This window comes from Rhinichthys klamathensis, unplaced genomic scaffold, assembly GCF_029890125.1.
Source record: "Rhinichthys klamathensis goyatoka isolate OS25496 unplaced genomic scaffold, OSU_Roscu_1.1 h1tg000119l_1, whole genome shotgun sequence".
In the NCBI taxonomy this organism is placed as follows: Eukaryota; Metazoa; Chordata; class Actinopteri; order Cypriniformes; family Leuciscidae; genus Rhinichthys; species Rhinichthys klamathensis.
Genome location: NW_026606656.1, coordinates 1872298 through 1892409, shown reverse-complemented (window position 1 = coordinate 1892409; position 20112 = coordinate 1872298). Strand labels below are relative to the sequence as shown.

The 20112-nt window shown below is 38.8% G+C and overlaps 1 protein-coding gene across 3 annotated transcripts in view; it reads left to right on the top strand.

Moving 5' to 3' along the window:
• setd1a (SET domain containing 1A, histone lysine methyltransferase) overlaps positions 1 to 18161 on the top strand; it is a 30585-nt gene extending 12424 nt beyond the window's left edge. For 2 of the 3 annotated variants that reach the window (XM_056255229.1, XM_056255230.1), the window contains 7 exons: positions 180 to 1510; positions 4023 to 4413; positions 4597 to 4775; positions 5025 to 5135; positions 8416 to 8535; positions 8674 to 8811; positions 16226 to 18161. In XM_056255229.1, coding sequence (XP_056111204.1) covers positions 180 to 1510; positions 4023 to 4413; positions 4597 to 4775; positions 5025 to 5135; positions 8416 to 8535; positions 8674 to 8811; positions 16226 to 16399 — 2444 coding nt within the window. In that variant the 3' untranslated portion in view covers positions 16400 to 18161. The remainder of the gene's footprint in view (positions 1 to 179; positions 1511 to 4022; positions 4414 to 4596; positions 4776 to 5024; positions 5136 to 8415; positions 8536 to 8673; positions 8812 to 16225) is intronic. The other variant, XM_056255231.1, reaches the window with a different exon arrangement.
• The last annotated feature ends 1951 nt before the right edge of the window (positions 18162 to 20112 follow it).

Sequence of the window (20112 nt, the reverse complement as noted above, 5' to 3'; positions counted from 1 at the left end):
TTCAAGTCAATACAGGTTTGAAACGACATGAGAGTGAGTAAAGTATGATAGAATAAAAAAAAGTTGGTGCACTATCCCTTTAATGAGCAAATATATAATAGTTTGAAACTCCTGATTTTTATTTTCAAAAATATTATAAGTTTTGTGTTCACTTTATTATTTCTTTCTTTAACTACCAGAAGAAGAGAAAACGCCTACAGCTGTGCCTTCATCATCTCCATATCCCCGGCCTTCTTCCCCTATCCTCCCCCCACTCAAGAAACGGCGCAAGACAGTTTCTTTCTCAATGGAAGAAAGTGAGGTCAAGCCCCCCATTCTGTCATCTTCTGCTCCCTCTCCATCTCCCACTCCTGTCTCACAAGCTTCAGACATTCCTACTTCCACTTCTCCCGGAAGCACACCCACAGCAGCTGCTCCACCCGTCGCCTCCAAACCCACCCCAATGCTCCTTCCATTTGCTTCTCGTCCCAGCGAAAGTAACGCCCTGACTTCCCCTGCTTCTCCTTCCGCTGTTCTTACTGTCCCTCCACCAGTGCGTTCCCTGCGGCCTGATGAGCCCAAAAGGAGTCCAGGTACCCCACCATCTCCACAAACTCCCACTGCCAAAAACTCCTCTAAACGTGGTAAAGACTCCCCTAGAACTCCCCCTGTGCCCGTCTGTCTCACGGTCCAGAACCTCCCGCTGGACCATGCCTCCTTGGTCAAAATGGCCTATGAGGACCCCGTCCCTGTTCAAACCACACAAAAGGGTCGCATACGTGGCCGCCCTCGGACACTCGGCCAATCAGTTTCTGGCCCTCATCTGCATCCCGCTGTGGAGGAAGAGGATGAAGAGGAGCTGGAGCAGCGGCTGAAACTCAGGGAGCAGCTGGGAGTGTCCAGCCTGCTGCAGCTGGCCTCTGCCCCTAAGCCTGACCTGTCTGTGCTGGCCGATGTGGCGCTGAAGATGGACCCGGAGGCAGATATCGACTCAGAAGAGACTGAGACCTCAGATGAGGCAGAGGAGCACAAGCTGGAGGAGGAAGAGGGCGACTTCTTTGCCCCACACCCCCGTCAACCACTCCTGGATCCAGAGGGTCTGTTCGTCCTGCAGGAGCACAACTATTCTAAAATTCATGCGCCTCCACACCTCACATCTCCACAAAAGAGGACGAAACAGGACCCCACCGTCCTGCTTTCTGCAGACCTCAACCAGCACGGTGTTCAGGAAGCACCCGAAGAGGTCATTGGGGAAGCTCTTGCCGCCAGGGGAGAAGCTCCGGAGCTGTACGAGGATCTTTCCGGATTGGGCCTGCTGTGCGAAGCCAGGGACGCTGCTGAGAAACAGAGCAAAAGTCTCGGCCCACCATACAAGAGGAAAGGATCAATTAGCAAAGAGATGGAGATGGAAGAGAGGGGGAAAGGGAAGAGCAAGAAGAGAAGTAGGAAGGACAAAGAAAATGAGGAACTCCAGATCTCTAAGAAACAGAAGGAGAAACAGATTAAGAAACAGAGGAAGCGGAAGTTAGAGGTTTGTGATTCTGTCTGGTTCTCATTACAGAACTTGAGTGAGAATTAACATTTAAACGTCAGTTACTGTAATTGTTGTGTGAGGATTGTGCTAGACACATTAAAACTTTTCCAGCTACAAACTACTATATATATACAACCTCTCTATATATTAGGGATGTGTGCAACCCTCGTTAATTTCATTAACGTTTAAATGGGATTTTGCAACTAGTCGACTAGTCTAACCCCGCCCCCAGAGCCATTTGTATATGCTATCTATTTGAAATAGACTTATTTATCTATGAACAGTCAGATCCCATACCGAATGCCACTAAAAATAGGTCAGATTCATGTGATGTGCTTGTCTTGCATTATGATCATTGTATATTAAACTTAAACACTCAAGCAACGTTGGCAGTTACAGACATGTTTATATCAATAGGCAGGACCAATAAGTTCAAACCTAATAGCATATTATAAATAGATTTCCTCAAATAAATGTTAGTCCACATAAGTCAGCACGTCAAGGTATTGTTATTCGTTACCACGGCAACCAGGTTTTAAAGGGTTAGTTCACCCAAAAATGAAAATGATGTCATTAATGACTCACCCTCATGTCGTCCCAAGCCCGTAAGACCTCCGTTCATCTTCGGAACACAGTTTAAGATATTTTAGATTTAGTCCGAGAGATTTCTGTCCCTCCATTGAAAATGTATGTACGGTATACTGTCCTTGTCCAGAAAGGAAATAAAGACATCATCAAAGTAGTCCATGTGACATCAGTGGGTTAGTTAGAATGTTTTGAAGCATCGAAAATACATTTTGGTCCAGAAATAACAAAAACTACGACTTTATTCAGCATTGGATTGTCTTCCGGTTCTGTTGTTGAGCCGCGTTCAGTGATGCTGATGACGTAAGAACGTGTCTGACGTGTCTTTGGTGGGTCCGTGTATTCGGGCTCAAATAAATATGGCTGCGCAAAAAAATGCAAGTCTTCCTCTGTGTCGAAATCCTTAGACATGTTTGCGAAGATTGTTTTGTTTACAGCGTGCGTCTCCCTCAGACTGTGAACGAAGCTCGGGCGCACCAGATTACACGTCAGCAGCGTCTTACGTCAGCAGCGTCACTGAACGCGGCTCGACAACAGAACCGGAAGACAATACAATGCTGAATAAAGTCGTAATTTTAGTTATTTTTGGACCAAAATGTATTTTCGATGCTTCAAAACGTTCTAACTAACCCACTGATGTCACATGGACTACTTTGATGATGTTTGTATAACCTTTCTGGACAAGGACAGTATACCGTGCATACATTTTCAATGGAGGGACAGAAATCTCTCTGACTAAATCTAAAATATCTTAAACTGTGTTCCGAAGATGAACGGAGGTCTTACGGGCTTGGAATGACATGAGGGTGAGTCATTAATGACATAATTTTCATTTTTAGGTGAACTAACCCTCTAACGCTTCTCCGGTATGAAAAGTATGTACACATGACGGGCGTCAAAATCGCAAGAAAAGCTTGACGTGTAAATGACTAGTATCTCTAAGTCGACTTGCAGCAGCAGTATATAGTCGACTAGTTTTGCACATCCCTATTATATGTAGCATAATTATTTTTTACATTCATGTTGTTTTAGTCACATTGTATTGCATTAACAACTGATACAATCAAACAGTTTTCAATAGGCCTGGATAAAATGTTGGTAATTCTTGCTGTGCGGTGAATGTTTATATGGTTGTCGGTGAATGTTTATATGGTTGTCAATGAATGGGATCATATATATATAATTTTGACTTTAATAAGATTTCCCCAAAAAATAGGCAAGACCTCCATGATTCCTGTTCTTTCTGATGACAAAGCACTCGAATGAGACGAGCTCGTAATTACGACTTGCCGACTCGTAATCACAAGCTCTTTGCTGGGTTTAGCTACATCCAGCCTTCTGATAAATATTTACACCTGTTGCACCAACTAATACTATGACCAGTATAGCTAGTGTAACCGGCCCCTGCTTTTTAACGCTTTCACTCAAATAGATGCTCCCATTGTTTTTGAGCCAGAAAAATGCTGCTCTGATTGCGAAACAACAATTATAGTTTGATGTGCATGTATATTTATGCATGTTTTGTTTGTTGCTTGTAATATAACTATTTCATAAGGGGTAACAACTCATTTTAATTTAAATAGCTTGAAGCTTGAAAAGCTGCCTACTAGTTTCAACATTAGTCCTTGTGTGAGGAACTTTGCAACATCTTGCGTATTTTGTATACATATTTTCTCAATGTTCTACATCCTAGTTAAAAGGCACTTAGCTTTGTTAGGATGTAACTGTTACGATAATTTCACCATGTTTCAGGCTGTTGCGATATAACAGTTTGTCCTATAAACCCACAGAATTTGAACTGCTTTCCACTGTTCTGCATTGTTGCATTATTGGGTAATACTGATAAGTTTGCCAAATAGTGTCCGAATGTCCCCCTTTGGTGTGGATTTTGTCTGTTTCCTAACATTTCATACTCTTTTGTCAGGATTTCGAAGAAGATGTGGATGTGGAGCAGTTGGAGTCTGGTGAGCTTTCCAGCTCCAGCTCTGACTCTGGAGACTCTGAATTTGGTTTAGAGAGATCACTGGAGTTTGAAAAGGAAGAGGTTAGAAAGAGCGAACGACTTTTTCTTCAGGAAGCCGGCTTGACCCCTTCTACTCAGCGGCGGCCCAAACACGTGCCCGCGGCAGATCCTATACTCCGTCCCTCTTACAAGAACCGCAGCGAGTTTGAGCAGATGACCATCCTGTATGACATCTGGAACACTGGCCTGGACCAGGAAGATTTGAGACTCCTGAAGAGCACCTATGAAAAACTGCTGCAAGATGACCATGGCACCGACTGGCTCAATGACACACACTGGGTCCCTCATACCAATATCCTTACACCTGCTTTTATTGGTCATAGAGCAGCAAACAGTATTAGCAGTACCACTATACCAAATTTGAGTTTGCTAGAAGTGTAAATTCCTAGTAAAGAGAGTAAGGGGAAGGGGAACTCTGATACTGCCTTCTCAGTTGATTTTGCTCAAGTTTTGCCCCTTAACCTCTTGCCTGCACTCACCAACATCCCGAACCCCCGTCGGAAGAAGAAGACCCCAGATGGGCAGCTAAGAGAGCATGTCACTGGCTGTGCTCGCAGTGAAGGCTACTATGCCATCAGCCGCAAGGAAAAAGACGTCTACCTTGAGCTAGACCAGCCAGTGACTGTGCAGGAAGTTGGGGACTATGATACTGCAGTAGGTTCACTTTGTTTTAACAACTCAAATGTGTTAAACTTGTAATTAAAGCCTTATTTGTGTTTTTTTTAGGGGGTTTTGTTGTGTGAAGATATTTTAGATTTAAACGTATAAATTGTTGTTGTGCTAATGCAAATACATTTGACTAAATGACTAATTTCTTTGTTCAGCATGAGTATGGCAGACAGTTTGGGTCAGTAGTTTGTATCCATCTGAGGAGCTTTCACTCACTCTCTCTGTCCGTCACAGGGCTCGAATCGTCTGCTGTCTGAAAGGCGCTCCGAGCAGCGGCGTCTCCTCAGTGCTATCGGCACTCAAGCAGTGATGGACTCAGACCTGCTGAAACTGAACCAGCTGAAGGTAAAGTTCTTTAGTTCGTTGACACGACCATGACCTTGATCATACTATCAACACTTTGATTACAATGACCTCACCTCTCCTTCTATTCCAGAAACTCCCTTTAGCTTTTCGGTGCATAATTAATAGCATTCTGTTTAATGTTTGACTTACAGTAAGTGTAATGCCCGTATAATGGATGGCATCTAGCCTGGTAGGTTCACCGGGTAGGTCAGTGTGTACCCTTTGTAGAATAATTCATACCATTCATCCAAAAAGCATTATAAAGTCTGCTGACTCCTGTGCCATTGACCCTGACGGGCTCCTTATCAGATGTTTTGGCTGTTGTAATGCTCTGTAAGCTCTTTGACATCGAGTTTATGTGTTCAAAGTTAAAAGGTGTTCCTTTAAAAGGATTTCTTATCTTAGGACCCTCCTGTATTGCATGTTCTTTGAGGAAAGAGTTAATGAATGGACTCTGTATGTTTTTGAAAGGGCGGACACTGTTGGTTTATTGTACAGCAGATATGGAGGTACTTCTCACAAAGGATCCCCTATGGGTCTTAAATGTTGTTATTTTCACTGGGAAGCCAGATTATAATCAGCGAGCTGGATTTATGTGCTTTCTGTTGTAAAAGGCATCAGTCCATTTATCAAGTGGTTACTTGGAGAAAATGTCTATTTCTGTCCGTCTGTTTTGGAAAAACGTGTGTAGATTGATGTTTGGACAGATAGGAATGCGCCTGCCCAGAAATTGACGTGGTAATTGTTCAGTCTGTCATCATTTAATCACCCTCATGTCATTCCTGTACAATCAGTCAGTAAGATGATTTTTTTTTTTTCAAAGAAATTAATACTTATTTAATGGGTCAAAAATTACAGTAAAGACATTTAAATGAATAAATTACGACACCGCAAGCATTTTTTAATAAAGCATAAAAAAATGCATCTTATCATAGCAACGTGGATATGTTTGCACAAGCTCTTCAATTCGTCACGTTTATAGGGCTGGGCAATATGGCCTAAAAAAAAAATCCCAGATTTTTTTCTAGGAGGGGGAATCGAGAATCGATTCTCTCTTCCCCCCCCCCCTACTTAAAATCAATCTGCAGATGACAGAGAAATTGTTCAAAACAAGTTTTAACTTTATTTTGTTTTGATTTTCCTTCTGGGATTTGTTCTGGATTTCCCCCTTGGGGTTAGAGTGCTATCAGAAACAAGCCAAAAAGACAAGATGGCAGGCCCTGCCTTTGTAAACAGTGAATATGTAACATAACAACATAAAATGGGTGGATTGGGATTGGGGGGATAAAAAAAAAAAAAAAAAAAACTTGCATCACAATAAGTGTATTGTGATTGTCAAAACATTTGGTAACTAAACAGAATTTTATTAATTTTAGTGACAACACAATGTTTACTTGGTACAATGACTGGTATGCCACTGTTTTTATTATTGATTGACACAAATTTCACAATTTCAATTCAATTCTTGTGATTTGATTCTGATCTTGATTCAATATCGATTCCTTTGGATAAATATTAGGTACAGTAGATACGTTAATGTGTTATGTTAATTGTTCTCCAAAAAAATATCTCCCCTAATGCTGTAAACATACAGAGCCCTGTCAGCTGGTATTATTATTAAAGGTTAAAAATAACATCTCAAATGATAAATATAATGCGTTTTTTTTTAATAACAACGTTACAATATTTTAATGATATAGGTAAAAATATAATAAATATGTAATATAGTTATCATATTTAGCAAAATACTCCTCTCTATAGCAATTTTTTACGTGCTATGGGTCATTAAATGGCTTTCCTGAGGTAAATGTAACGTTACGTGACATATTGTTCTCCAGCTGTTTTATGGACCTCTTTCCGTGGTTGAAAAACACTTATCAATCGATTTTATTACATTTCGGTTGAACTTGAACTGTATCTTTCAAATTACCTATTGATCATTCGTGTTTATTTACTATTAACTAGTAGTAAAGAGTAACAGATGATCGGCTCACGTGCCGCTTGAACTGAGATCTGTCACGTCACATTTACAAGCGCCAAAACGGTGTTTATTGTTTGCATTTCCTAATTAAATTGACAGAATCTGAGAGCTGAGAATTCACCTCCAGAAGATTTTTTTTTTTTAAATAACCCCTTAAAATAGATGAAAACATCTCAACAGGTCATGTGACAAAAACCAACCGATCAGCTTCGGCCTTTCCGTAACTGCATCGAAAGCTCGGCCGAACAGCTGTTTATAGCTGTTCAGGCCGACTTTTTATTTCTCATCTCCATAAATATATCTAGTAGTAAAGCTAATGCAAGGGCTAGAAATCAATTAATTATTTGCTGATACTTCCTCGTCCTCATGGAGAGCACAGTTCGCACCGCTTTCTCCTTTCCACAAGCGCTGCTCTCTCGTGGCATCTGTCGTTGCTATGCAACCATGAATGAGCGCGTTTGCCGCGACTACATTTGAAATAACGATTTGCACGGGCAAAAAACACGCTATGTGAACGACCCCTCCGCCCCTTATGGCAACGTGACATTAGCCTAATGTGGCTCTTTCCCCCTTTCTTGTCAACAAGTGGATTTAGAGTCACCGCATTAGCAGTGCCGCCGGTCGCCATGTCTCAGTGTTTTTAGGTGTGTAAGTGAATGTCGTGATATTACTCATCATGCGAAGATTTTGCCATGGCGCTGAAAATCCGGTCATATGCCATGGCGCTGCGCCGCTCTGAATACTTGGTAGGGGAAACACTGATATATATAGCACTTTATACAATAGATTGCTTAAAATCAAGCAGCTTTACCATAATAAACATGAAAAACAGTGTCAGTGTCTCGTTTAATCGAAAGTACAACATTTTCTGCTATAAATCGTCTCTCCAGTGTGTTCATGTTTTCACTCGCGGATGTCTGACCTGTAACATAATCGCCACGGACCAATGGTAATACAAAGGTGTTTACCAGCCGTAGCGAACTTTTCTGGAAAGTTCGCTTTGGCATGCAGTTTCAAACTCCCAAAATGAACTTCTTACAATCTTCGTTTTGGCCTGATTTTGTTCAAAATTACATCACATCAGTTCATTTTTCCATTTCGAAGTATATCGGGGCCTTAAAAGGTCTGCATGTGATTAATACCGGCATCTGTCTTAATTAGAATTTAATAGCCAAAATATTGTCTTAATCGAGTTAACTCAATCTGTATATGGCTAAATTCTAGAAAATTATTGTGCCTGTAAATATAGTCTATCCTATACATCTTTACATCAAATTTATGATTGAATTCTGCTTGCAGTTCCGTAAGAAGAAGCTGAGGTTTGGCCGCAGTCGAATCCATGAATGGGGCTTGTTTGCCATGGAACCCATTGCTGCAGATGAGATGGTCATTGAATATGTGGGACAGAATATCAGACAGGTGAGCCTTCTAGCTGAAGTATAACTAACAGCTATGAAAATTATTTATACTAGGAAGTGAGTTTGGTTCTTCTTGGGGAATACGTGCTTGTTGATGAATTGGTGTTAATAGATGATGTGTTTGTTGCTTCAATTGTAGATGGTGGCTGATAATCGAGAGAAGCGATATGCCCAGGAAGGCATCGGGAGCAGCTACTTATTCCGTGTCGACCATGACACTATCATTGACGCCACCAAGTGTGGCAACTTGGCTCGGTTTATTAACCACTGCTGCACGGTAAGTACCCTCCTAGTGACGCATACATATCCATATATCTCAAGTACCACATGCCCTCTGATAAACATATTGCTGCCACTCCTAATGTGAATAGATAGTTGTTTTTGGAGTACGTTTATATAGACCAACCATTAAAGCTGCAGTCCGTAGCTTTTTTTGGGTTAAAAATGATCCAAAATACATATTTGAGAAAATACATAACCAGCCAGTGTTCAACGCTATCTGCTTGCCTTAGCTTGATTCAAAGCGGTAAGCTTTTAATAATGTTTTTAATTCCAGTGGTACTGGTGGATTTCCGCGGGAGATTCAAACATGTCTTTGCGTCACATCTGTACACATAAAGAAGGAGTCTCGGCTAGTTGGCTATATTGCGTGTGAGGATGTTGGAGGTGGAGATTTAAAGCCTTTTCTCACTGCACTTGATATAATTAAACTTATCAATTTGATGGCGAATCCAGAAAGGTTCAAACGACAATCACCAGTGACAACAGATTCACCCGCTGTAAAATGCAAAAGACTTTGTTCGGACTTCGAATAAGCGATTGTTAGATTTAATCAGCGTGATTTACTGCAATGTCAGAACCAGAACAAAAGTGGATGTTACTTGTTCAGATGACATTTTCCGGTGAAAATTCTTATGTTGGTCATACTTCCAAAAATAATAATCTGTGATTCTGAATGCCAGTATCGACACCGGCGCGGTGATTGACAGCTGCACACTCTCCTCAAACATTGTGTTCATCCGCGCTGTGCCATGTCGAAGTACGACTCACGTTAAGTTGATAATTCCGCGAATGACTGCAATTGCAGATTTCGAACAGAGATGGCGACAAAGAGGAAAACCTGCGGACTGCAGCTTTAATATAGCATTATAGTGAAGAAGCTCTAAAATAACTATGTTAACTAAGGTTATGCAGGTCTCAATGCTAAGGATTATTTAAGGGCCAGTGGTTCAAATTTTTTTACCTTTCCTGCCAAAATAAATAATAATTTATAAATAAATAAGTAATAAAATAAATAAATAAAACGGTTATTGTTTTCTTTGTTTTTGACCCATGTAACAATTTTAGGTCTAATAATATAGGGTTATGATACCAAAATTTAGATACCAGCCTAACTAATATAGATAAAACATTATTAAAGACAAGTGAACAATCAAAAATTAAATGAGAACAAATAAACAAATTACAAACCATAGCACAAATAAATACAATAGACCAAAGATGCAAATGAAATAAACAGTGCTTTAAGTTTTTCAGGTAGGTCAACTTGTTAGTATTCAGGTACAGATTATTTAGTCAAGAGCAGTGAGTGATTTTCTCATCGTTTTTTGATTAACATTAAGGACACCGGCAGCAGTGGGTTTATTAGGCTGCTGTCACTTTAAGACCTAATGCACAGATCCTATAAATTGACACTGACATGCATTTGTTTTCTTTCTTATCTGTTAACATTCACTGAAGATATAACCAACTGTGTTTACAAGAATGCTCAATGTTACGATCTTTAAAAGGCCTAGGGAATGTCGTACCATTAACATATTAATATGCTGCTAGATGTGAAAGTAGACTGGAAGAACATGTCAGACAAACTTTGAAAGAGAGAAATTACTGGATTTTATTCACAAAAAGCCGAAGCCACTAGTTCCAGTAACATGACAATGTATGCGCTATGTACAATGCTATGAAAAAAAGATTGGGAAGACAAACAAAAAGTGGCGCCAAAGAAAAGAACATAATATAACAAAAACAATCCTTAAGCTAACCCTAACCCTACTCAAAACAAAATGTGAAAAAGAAACCGCAATCTTCACGCACGCGGCGCTGACTAACCTAACTAAATAACAAAAGTACAAAGGTTGGCGCTCACCACTAACCTAGTGTGTATAACAGAGACAGACCTACGGGCAGTGTATACAGCGGCATACTGACCTACCGTTCGTCCTCCCAGATTATCGTAATGCCTCTATGATATAGAATAAACACACACTAATACATCGCACATCACTCAGTTCGCTACACAGAGCTCAACACGCCACAGGAGAGAGTGAATGAACGTGCCACAGGAGAGAGAGAGAGAGAGTGAATGAACGCGCCACTCTCTTAAAACCAGCTGAACGGCCTTTGATTGGTTCTGGAACGTCGCCTCAATGATGACTAACGTCCGGCTCAGCCAATCACAGCAATCCTGCGAGCAGAGATAGTGAACTAGGGACGAAAGAGAAACACAATGAACATAATGGCCAACACGTGAAACAGATCAGTGAAAACAAAACGCACGTGGAACGTAACACTCAACAAGACATGCATTTTTACAATTTTGTGTATTTGCTTGTTCAAGTGCAAGAAAACGAAAAATAACTCAATTCAGTATTTGCGCTGTTTGAGAGGTGGCTTTCTGCACACGCTTCTGTTGTCTGCACAGAAAACTATCTGACAGCACACAAGTGCTGAATTGAGTTCTCTTTCTCGTTGTCATCTACTTGAATGGTTTAAAATCATTTGAGTGTTTAATTTGGCAAGACTTAAAGGTTCACTGCAAGTTTTGGCACTCTAGCAAATAAAAAACAAAAATGCATGCATTTTGCAGAAGAACATTGTTTTGGTTGTGTTTCGGCTTTGCGTGACTGCAGATGAATAGGGTTCTTTCTCATAACTAATAAAAGATAGGGAGATTATCCTATTCCACATGAAACATTCACTACTAGGCTTAAGAAAAATAACCAGCTTAGATGGAAAGGATCATAAGCTGACTGGCTGAAGACGTTTCTGTAGCTTTACCCATTAATAGACATGGTACTGCCTTCAAAATAAATTCCAGCATAGCGCTACAACAACCATAATGAAATGACCCTTCACCATAACTCTGTTAGAGAGCTACATATGACAATTTATCTGTTCAATTTAATACATTCATGGGCGGCGCTAGGGAGGGTCTAGCAGGTGCTTCGGCACCCCCAAGAAAGACCAAAGCACCCCGTAGCACCTCCAAAAATAATTTCTGGAAGCAATTATATTCAGGCTGTATTCTATGGAAGCCCTGAACCTCATGGTGAAGAAAAAAAAAAGAAACTTATCTTGTTATTTCGAGATATGAAGTCGTTATTTCAACATAATATCTGTTATTTCAACATATCTCGTTATTTCGACAATAATAAGGAGACATTCTAATCTGCATTACATCACAATAAGCATTCTTATAATGGTTTTCTATGGGAGGAAAATGTTTAACGTTTAATTGAACGCGTTGCGTTCATATTCTGGGCTCATCTGATTTTTGTACATAGTATAGCCTACTTTATTATTATTTTAGTATCATAATGATTAATAAATGCAAGCACAATTATCCGTGAACTTGATAAATGTGGCAGATATGTTTTACTATGCACAAACAAATGCCTTTCAACTTATGTGTGCAAAATTCAGAATTAAATGAATGTGCAGCAATCTGTACAAATAGAGAGTCTGTAGGCCTACTATACGTGTTGTAGCCATTAAATAAGCACATTTAGTTTCATATTTGTTATAATGTTATTTTTTATGTTGATTATGATAAGTAAACAGCATGAGTAAGATAGTATGCACAATATATCGGTAGACATGGACTGGGTCAGACATGATTTTGACCACTTCATTAAGTTTTGTTTTGTAGAAAGTCTTTCTTTAAAGGGAATTTCGTTTTGTATAAATTGATTTAAAATTAAGATACAATCAATTGTCTGGATTTAAAGGACAAGTTCGGTATATATTCCAACTTGTTTTATCGTAGTTTTTGTCCCAAGTCAAAGTCAATGGAGTTGGACAAAAAACTACGATAAAACCTGATGGAAAGCATCTTTGCAGCGATTTTTGTGTAAGCATATCAGTGAACACCCCAGACCACTCGGTGAGTTTCACGTCTTTGTAAACTAAAGTTTAATGCGTTTTATAAAGGATTGTTCCAGTGCACCTATGCAACCATTGTGGAGGTGGGGGGGTGCAACCACAGAAACCGAAAATTCTCGGGCCAGCAGCATGTGTCCAAATTTCAATCTTAACCGTTCTATTTCATCAGAAACGATCTTAAAACAGGGCTTTAAGTGTAAAATACCGAATTTGTCCTTTAATAAATAAGAAGCAAATATAGCAGACAATATAATAATGACATGGAGGCGCCGGTGCGGTCACTTGCACTGCACGTGAACTGGAGCACATATCATAATAAATTAGGGCTGTCAATCTTCCTCTATAATACTTTTCGAATTCCATTCCTTATTTTATTTAATATTCGAATAATATTCTAATATTAAATGCTCAAATTCATCCTATTATTAATATTTACGACGTTACTCAGGCTTATGGATCGCCAATGCCACTATAGCATGTGGTTGTTGTTACACGTTCTGTCCACTAGAGGGACATCTAACATTACAATAAACATTTTATTCATGCTGAATATGGTTGAAGCGCTAACGATGGTTTTCGGCTAATATCTCCGCTAAAACACCACCAAAAATTCTGAAACTTATATAGTTCTTTTCAGTTCGACTAGACGGTTCCAACGAGTTCGGTGCTCGCCAAATCCGTTGAGTTTTCACCGAGATATTTGCGCTTCACGGGCGCTTTTTTACGTTGTTAAACATTTACCATTTTTGACAGTATTGTTATGATGATACAGCGTGGATAACGTGCACAATTGTGTTACGATTCAAAAACTTTATTGTTCATCAGACGAAAGAAAAGCATTTAATTTTCACATGTGTGTAAGCCAAGGTGACGAGAAAGGCAAGATTGCATTTTTTTTTAAATTTTTTTTATATACACATAAAAAACCCAATATTCGAATAGTAACTTCAGCATTCGAATAGTATTGATTTTTTTAAATATTCGAATTATATTCGAATTTCGGAATTCGTTCCAACAGCCCTATCATAAATGAACCGAAACTCAGCGTATGCCTCACAGACATGAGAAATATATCTATAGAAAGCTTGAAATGTCTTTAAACGAAACAATTAAAAACGAAAAGAAATAGGCTACTCTCTGATTATGTAATCCATTGTGTGCATTTCTCTATAGGCGCGTTCACTACTGGGATGGCGATCGTCAACTTCATCTTTGCCGCCGACACTGACACAGAAAACACTAGTTTATTAATAAAAATCAATGCACGCGTGTCACCGGATTTACAAATGCACATCTTGCTTGTTGCAGGCATACATATTATGTTGAAATAACATTATTAATAATACATCTTTAAGAATATTTCATTGAATGCTGAATGTTGTGCTTGTTCAATTTAATCAAATTAAAACTTTAATTGTGATAATTTAAATAATTGAATATTAAATATTGAGTGGCCAAGTTTTGCTCATTTATTAATAGTATTTATATATATATATATATATATATATATATATATATATATATATATAATTGCGCAGCACCCCCTCAGCACCTGCGTTAAATTCTCTGGCACCGCCCCTGAATACATTACTCACCTGTTGAGTGATAAAAACACCATCTCCGTGCCGCTTTTACAACATTTCAAATCCCTCCGTTCTCACCATCTCTGAAAAGCCAAGCCAATGTGTATTCTTGAAGGTTCGAGATTTAGCATGCTCCATGTCAATCTTTCTCGTTCGTTGTGACAACTAACCTATGTCACTCCCACACCATACATGCGTCAAAGTTGCTGGAGCAACTTTTCTCTATTTACGGATATGACGAGACACGCACGTGCGAGTGACGTATTTATGCAATTTCCCACAAAAACCATCCGACAGGTCTAAAATAGTCTAAAACTCTTATAATAGGCTTACCATAGCGAATGAGGGTAAGACAAAAACACGTTTTGAATGAAGGATTGACTCTTTTAAATTGTTAATTTTGAACAAAAAAAAAGTTACTAAGTGTGTACCTTTTAAAAACACATGCAAATGATAAACTTTTGTGCCAGTAATAATTCTGTTGACTAATAATTCTGTTGACTGTCCCAAGTGTCTTTCACACCGTTATAAATGTTTACAGGTGGTCTTCCAGATTAGCAGATTTTTGTCCCCTATCTTATCCTATGCTTATTTATTGCTTGATCAGACTTGCTTAAAGTTGCATCTGGTCTTTACATGGTCTGTAAAAGCCAAGAAAAATGCATGTTTTTTTTTTTTTTTTGCTCCATCTGTCAATGGAATTTGTGTTTGCACTATGGTGATCATCCCCTCCAGCAACCCAAAATGAGCTCATAGATTTTGTTAAACACATACCCCATAGAGCTATGCAGTGGAACAAACTCTCAGAAACAGAACATTTAAAAATGCCAAGATCTCCTATGGGAAGAAACGTAATTCAAGAAACCAATTAGTGGTTGACCGATATTGTTTTTTGATGGCCGATGCCACTATCTTAGAGTGCAAGGGTGGCCGATATAAAGCCAATATTTATATATATATATATATATATATATATATATATATATATATATACACACACTTTAGGTTGTATTTATTTTAATCAATATTTAATAAATTATAAATAAATTAGACAAATCTTTAAAATAAACATGCTTATACTTTAGATGGCAACTTCTTGATTCTGCAATCCTAGTATTTTTCACAAATAAAGTAAATGTTTAAAAATATATGAATAAAAAGAAGTAAACACTGTAACAGGGCACTCAGTAATCTGGTAATTTTGTGCACACTGGTAATCATTTTAAATAAAGACAAGGTAACGCTAATTTTACATAAAGCACTGTAAAAACCGATATGAATATGACACAGTGGGCAACTGGATATAGCACAGCATATTTTAAAATGAAGGATTTAAAGTTGTTCGATCGCGTCTCCTGTGAAGCTGATCTTCTGTTCGCATTCACTCACTTCGCACGGACCGACCGTCACTCGCAGGAACACGTTTATGCAGGCTACAAATGCACACTTCACAAGATATTACAGCTGGATTCTATTAAATCTGCAAGGTTTGTGAAATTAAATGTTTATTAGATATTCAGAGATTTGTTTAAATGTAGATGTGCATTTGCTAAATGTTGACGGTAAATGAGAAAGTACTTTAGCCTGATTGTTTGCTTTTTCTGTTACAAATAATATAAAAGCAAACGCTTTACTTTTTCACATAACGTTTACTTTTTTGTTTACCAGTTCTGTCTAACAAAGTATTAGATATGACTGACAGAGATCGTAAACTACTGAAGACGGAGAATGTGAGTGAGCGCTGTGTGATCAGGCGCTGCCGTTCTCCAGCGCCGCCCGTCAAAAAAAAAAGTCCGGAGCACCGTCAAAATAAAAGTCCTGCTTTCAACACATCGCCCAATCAGAAAAACGTATTAAAAACTTTAAAAAGGCCAAATATCGGCCGATATATCGGTCGACCACTGAAACCCATATTTATCCATGATTTCATGTACTTCTCTCTCACAGCCCAACTGCTATGCCAAAGTGATTACCATCGAGTCCCAGAAGAAGATCGTCATATACTCCAAGCAGCCTATTGGTGTGAACGAGGAGATCACGTATGATTACAAGTTTCCCATTGAAGAGAACAAAATCCCATGTTTGTGTGGCACGGAGAACTGCAGAGGAACCCTCAACTAAAAGTGTGCTAGTCCTTCCCCAATACAAGACTTGCCAATCAGCTTTCCTGGCCCACAAGCTGTTTTTCTCAGAGCGCACAAAAACGTAGGTAGTGTGTGTAGGGAGAACGTTTGGTCAGACTCTTTGAAAAGCTTCTATACAGAGACACAGTGTCGAGATGTTTAGTCCAGGGTCATTGGGATCTCAGCACTGCCGCAACACCCTGAGTTCCATCTGTGAATTTTTTTCTCTCCTGTCCCAAGCTCCTTATCTAATTTCGTTCCTCCTGTTGCAGCTGTGTCTGGTGGTGTTGTTTTTGCCAAGGTCTATGCTTTGAAATACCGCTATTAATCAACTGCACACACACACACACACACACACACATATTCCACTCACTTCTGCACAGCACATGACAGTGTGGCACCCTTAAAGTGCTGGGTCTTTTTTTCAAGGGCAACTTTTAAAGACCTACCTAAAGACATGGATTTAAGACTTGTGTAATGCTGCACCCCTGTTGTGAGAGAGAGTATTAATTTTAGTTTATTTATTATCATCCATGTTCTGATGCCTGTCCTTTCATGTCATTCATTTAGGTCAGATCTACCACTGTACCTTCTTTTAGATTATTTCCGTAGAATCACCTCTGCCTATTTTTATTTTAATATGAAGCTGTTTTGACGCACGTTTCTTTTCGAAACTTCCTCTGAGCTGAACCTATCTTAATTAAAAATGTCCCCTTTTCCAGCATGACATGCTGGTATTCTATAACTTTATAAATTATATAGTATTGTAAGTTACATTGTACATTGCCATTTTATTTTCATAAATGAGTTGTTACAATGCCAGTACACTGTAACAACACCGTTATTATAGAGGTTAATATCTACCTCCCATCATTTTAAAACACCCTTACATGAAGTCATAACCCTTTCATCAATAGTTTTTAGCAATATAAGGACAGGACAGATGTGGTCGTCTTTTTGGTGTGCTGAAATAAACGCACATTGATATTTTAGCAGAAGGATGGAATTATTCATTGGATTTTCTTTTGCCATTGATATTTTAGTGGACCACTGAAAAATGAATGGGGTATATGTTTTGAGATAAAGCACTCTACTTTGGGGCTAGTAACTCCTCTCTGCTAAGGAGAACATGCTTGCACAAATATGTATATATAATCACACAGAGTGCATTTTCTAAGAGTTGAAAGATCAGAGTTTGCGTGTGCATATTTGAACACAAAATTGATGTCCCAAGTCCCCTGAAAGATGTGCAGAGAGTCGCTAAAACGTCTGTTCCTACTGTTCTTTCCTTTCGTATTACTGGTCATCTGTCTCTCTCTCTCTCTGCTCTGCCATAAATTGACATGTTGACATTACTTATTTGCTTCCCCTTACCCCACACCCCCCCTTGTCTGAGGGCCTTGCCAGCACTCTGTTCCTTTGAGAGGAAGACCTGTAAACTATGTAGATTTATTGCAGTCTTTCAGTAAAAACTGATCCACTGAAGTGTAACCATAAAAAAAAGGACAAAAAAGTTAAAAAGAATTACATGTAAATATTGTAGAGGTGTTTGTTTCTCGTAGAAACACACTGGTTCTAGTCTGTAAATATGTTCATCCTTTTCCTACTTCCCATTGCGAGAAAATAATTGTACATACCTATCATTCAGTTTTTGTTTTTTTAATTTGATTTAAAGTTTTAATATTATTTGCAATATTTCTCTTGTATTAATGCGTTGGACCCTTTATTAATGGTGCATTAAAATATTTTTTAAAAAATAATTGCGGTTCAGTTTTTCTTTTCCCATTTTTCAGAGTATGAACTACAACATGTGGATGTGTGAATCACTTCACCCCTTAAAGTAGTCAGACATGACATAGTTAATAATATATGACCTATTGTTACATTCAGGCATGAGCAGAGAGGCACTGCTGGAGCTCCTACTGTGTGGAAATGAAACTGGAAGCATTTCTAAGGCCCATTTTAGCAATATATTTCCCCTAGAGCAGGGATGGGCAACTTCGGTCCTGGAGGGCCACTGTCCTATACAGAGTTTAGCTCCAACCCTGAAAAAATCACCTGTCTGTAACTTTCTAGTACTCCTGAAGACCTTGATTAGCTTGTTCAGGTGTGTTTGATTAGGGTTTTATTTATTTATTTATTTATTTATTTGAGCAGTAACCATTCTGCTCAAAAGGAGAGAGCCGAAGCAAAAGAGCTTATAAGCGCCCCCAAATTTTATACAAGAAAATGTCTCACTTCACATTGGTTCAAGGAAACAAAGTGCAAAACAACAACAAAGAGACAACAAGTATCTGGTCATGGTAGAAGTACCCCTAATGACAAAACATTTCTTCTTCTCTATACTTTTCAAAGATCTTTTGTTTATATTTGTATTTAAAAAGATTGATGTTTGAACTTCGTTTTATCACTATCTCCAAATTATTCCATGATTGTACCCCATTGACTGTAAGGCTAAAACTCTGAAGGGTTGAAGCTAAACTCTGTAGGACAGTGGCCCTCCAGGACCGAAGTTGCCCATCCCTGCCCTAGAGGGAGTAAAGCCCCTCCTGTAAGAATCAAATAATTGTTGAACTTTGTTTTATGTAACGTAATTGCCTTGGCAGAATTACCTGCCACATCATAGTTGATGCTACGTTCAGCTAACAATACTTTTTTCACAATCCACTTAAATCACCCCACTGAGACTCAGAATAACCGCATTAAAATGGCATGTTTCACTTTAAATGTAGGCCTATTTTATATATATATATATATATATATATATATATATATATATATATATATATAATTTCCCCTATTGTAGAAATTTGTCTTGGTTGAGAAAACTGCTGCAACATCAACCCACAAAAACAGATTCACAATTACAGTATCATCTGAAAATTTCATTACGAATTGATTTGGTTGATGACTAGTGCAGTCATGTGTGTATAAAATTATCCAAAATGATGAACTTAGACCTCCTTGACCTAGGGTTGCCACCCGTCCCGGTTTTCCCGGGATTGTTCTCTTTTTTGATGTCCTTCAAAGCTGGAAACGCCCCTGGTTGACCCCTCCCCCTCAGTGTCCCGGTTTTTCACAAATCAAAGGTGGCAACCCTACTTGACCCCCCTGTGCTGCTTACTACAACAGCAGACAACACTGAATTAAATTTCACTTGTGTCCTGTTGGTTAAAAAAGGATTAATCTTTAAATTAACTACTTTCTCCAGCAATGTATGTGGTTGAATCATGTTAAACGCAGAACTAAAATCTATAAAAACAGCCTAGGCAACCGAACTTTCCAGATGCTTCAAAACAAGGTGCATTAGTGTAGAAATATAGCATTATAGTACCCTGATTACTCTTGAAACTGATAGTGATCTAAAGATGGCTCCACATGCACTCCGCTGCTCTTCTATAATACGCAGTTCCATTGATTTCATGTCTTTAGGAAAACAATGACTATAATCCAGTGATATCTAAAGACAAGAAATTTTAGGAGTTGGAATTATAATAGATTTTCCCCAAAGCTCTGGAAATGCCGACAAGCTTTTAGCCTGCATCATGGCAGATGGCCAGCAGGACTGAGTTGGATGAGCATCTTCTTTTCTTCTGTTGAGAGGCAATAGTAGATATTTGAGAGGCAATAGTAGATATTTCGACAAAGATTGAGTGGCATTTCCAAACTTTGTCTTCAGATTATTGGAGATTTGGGCTATTGTTACAAATG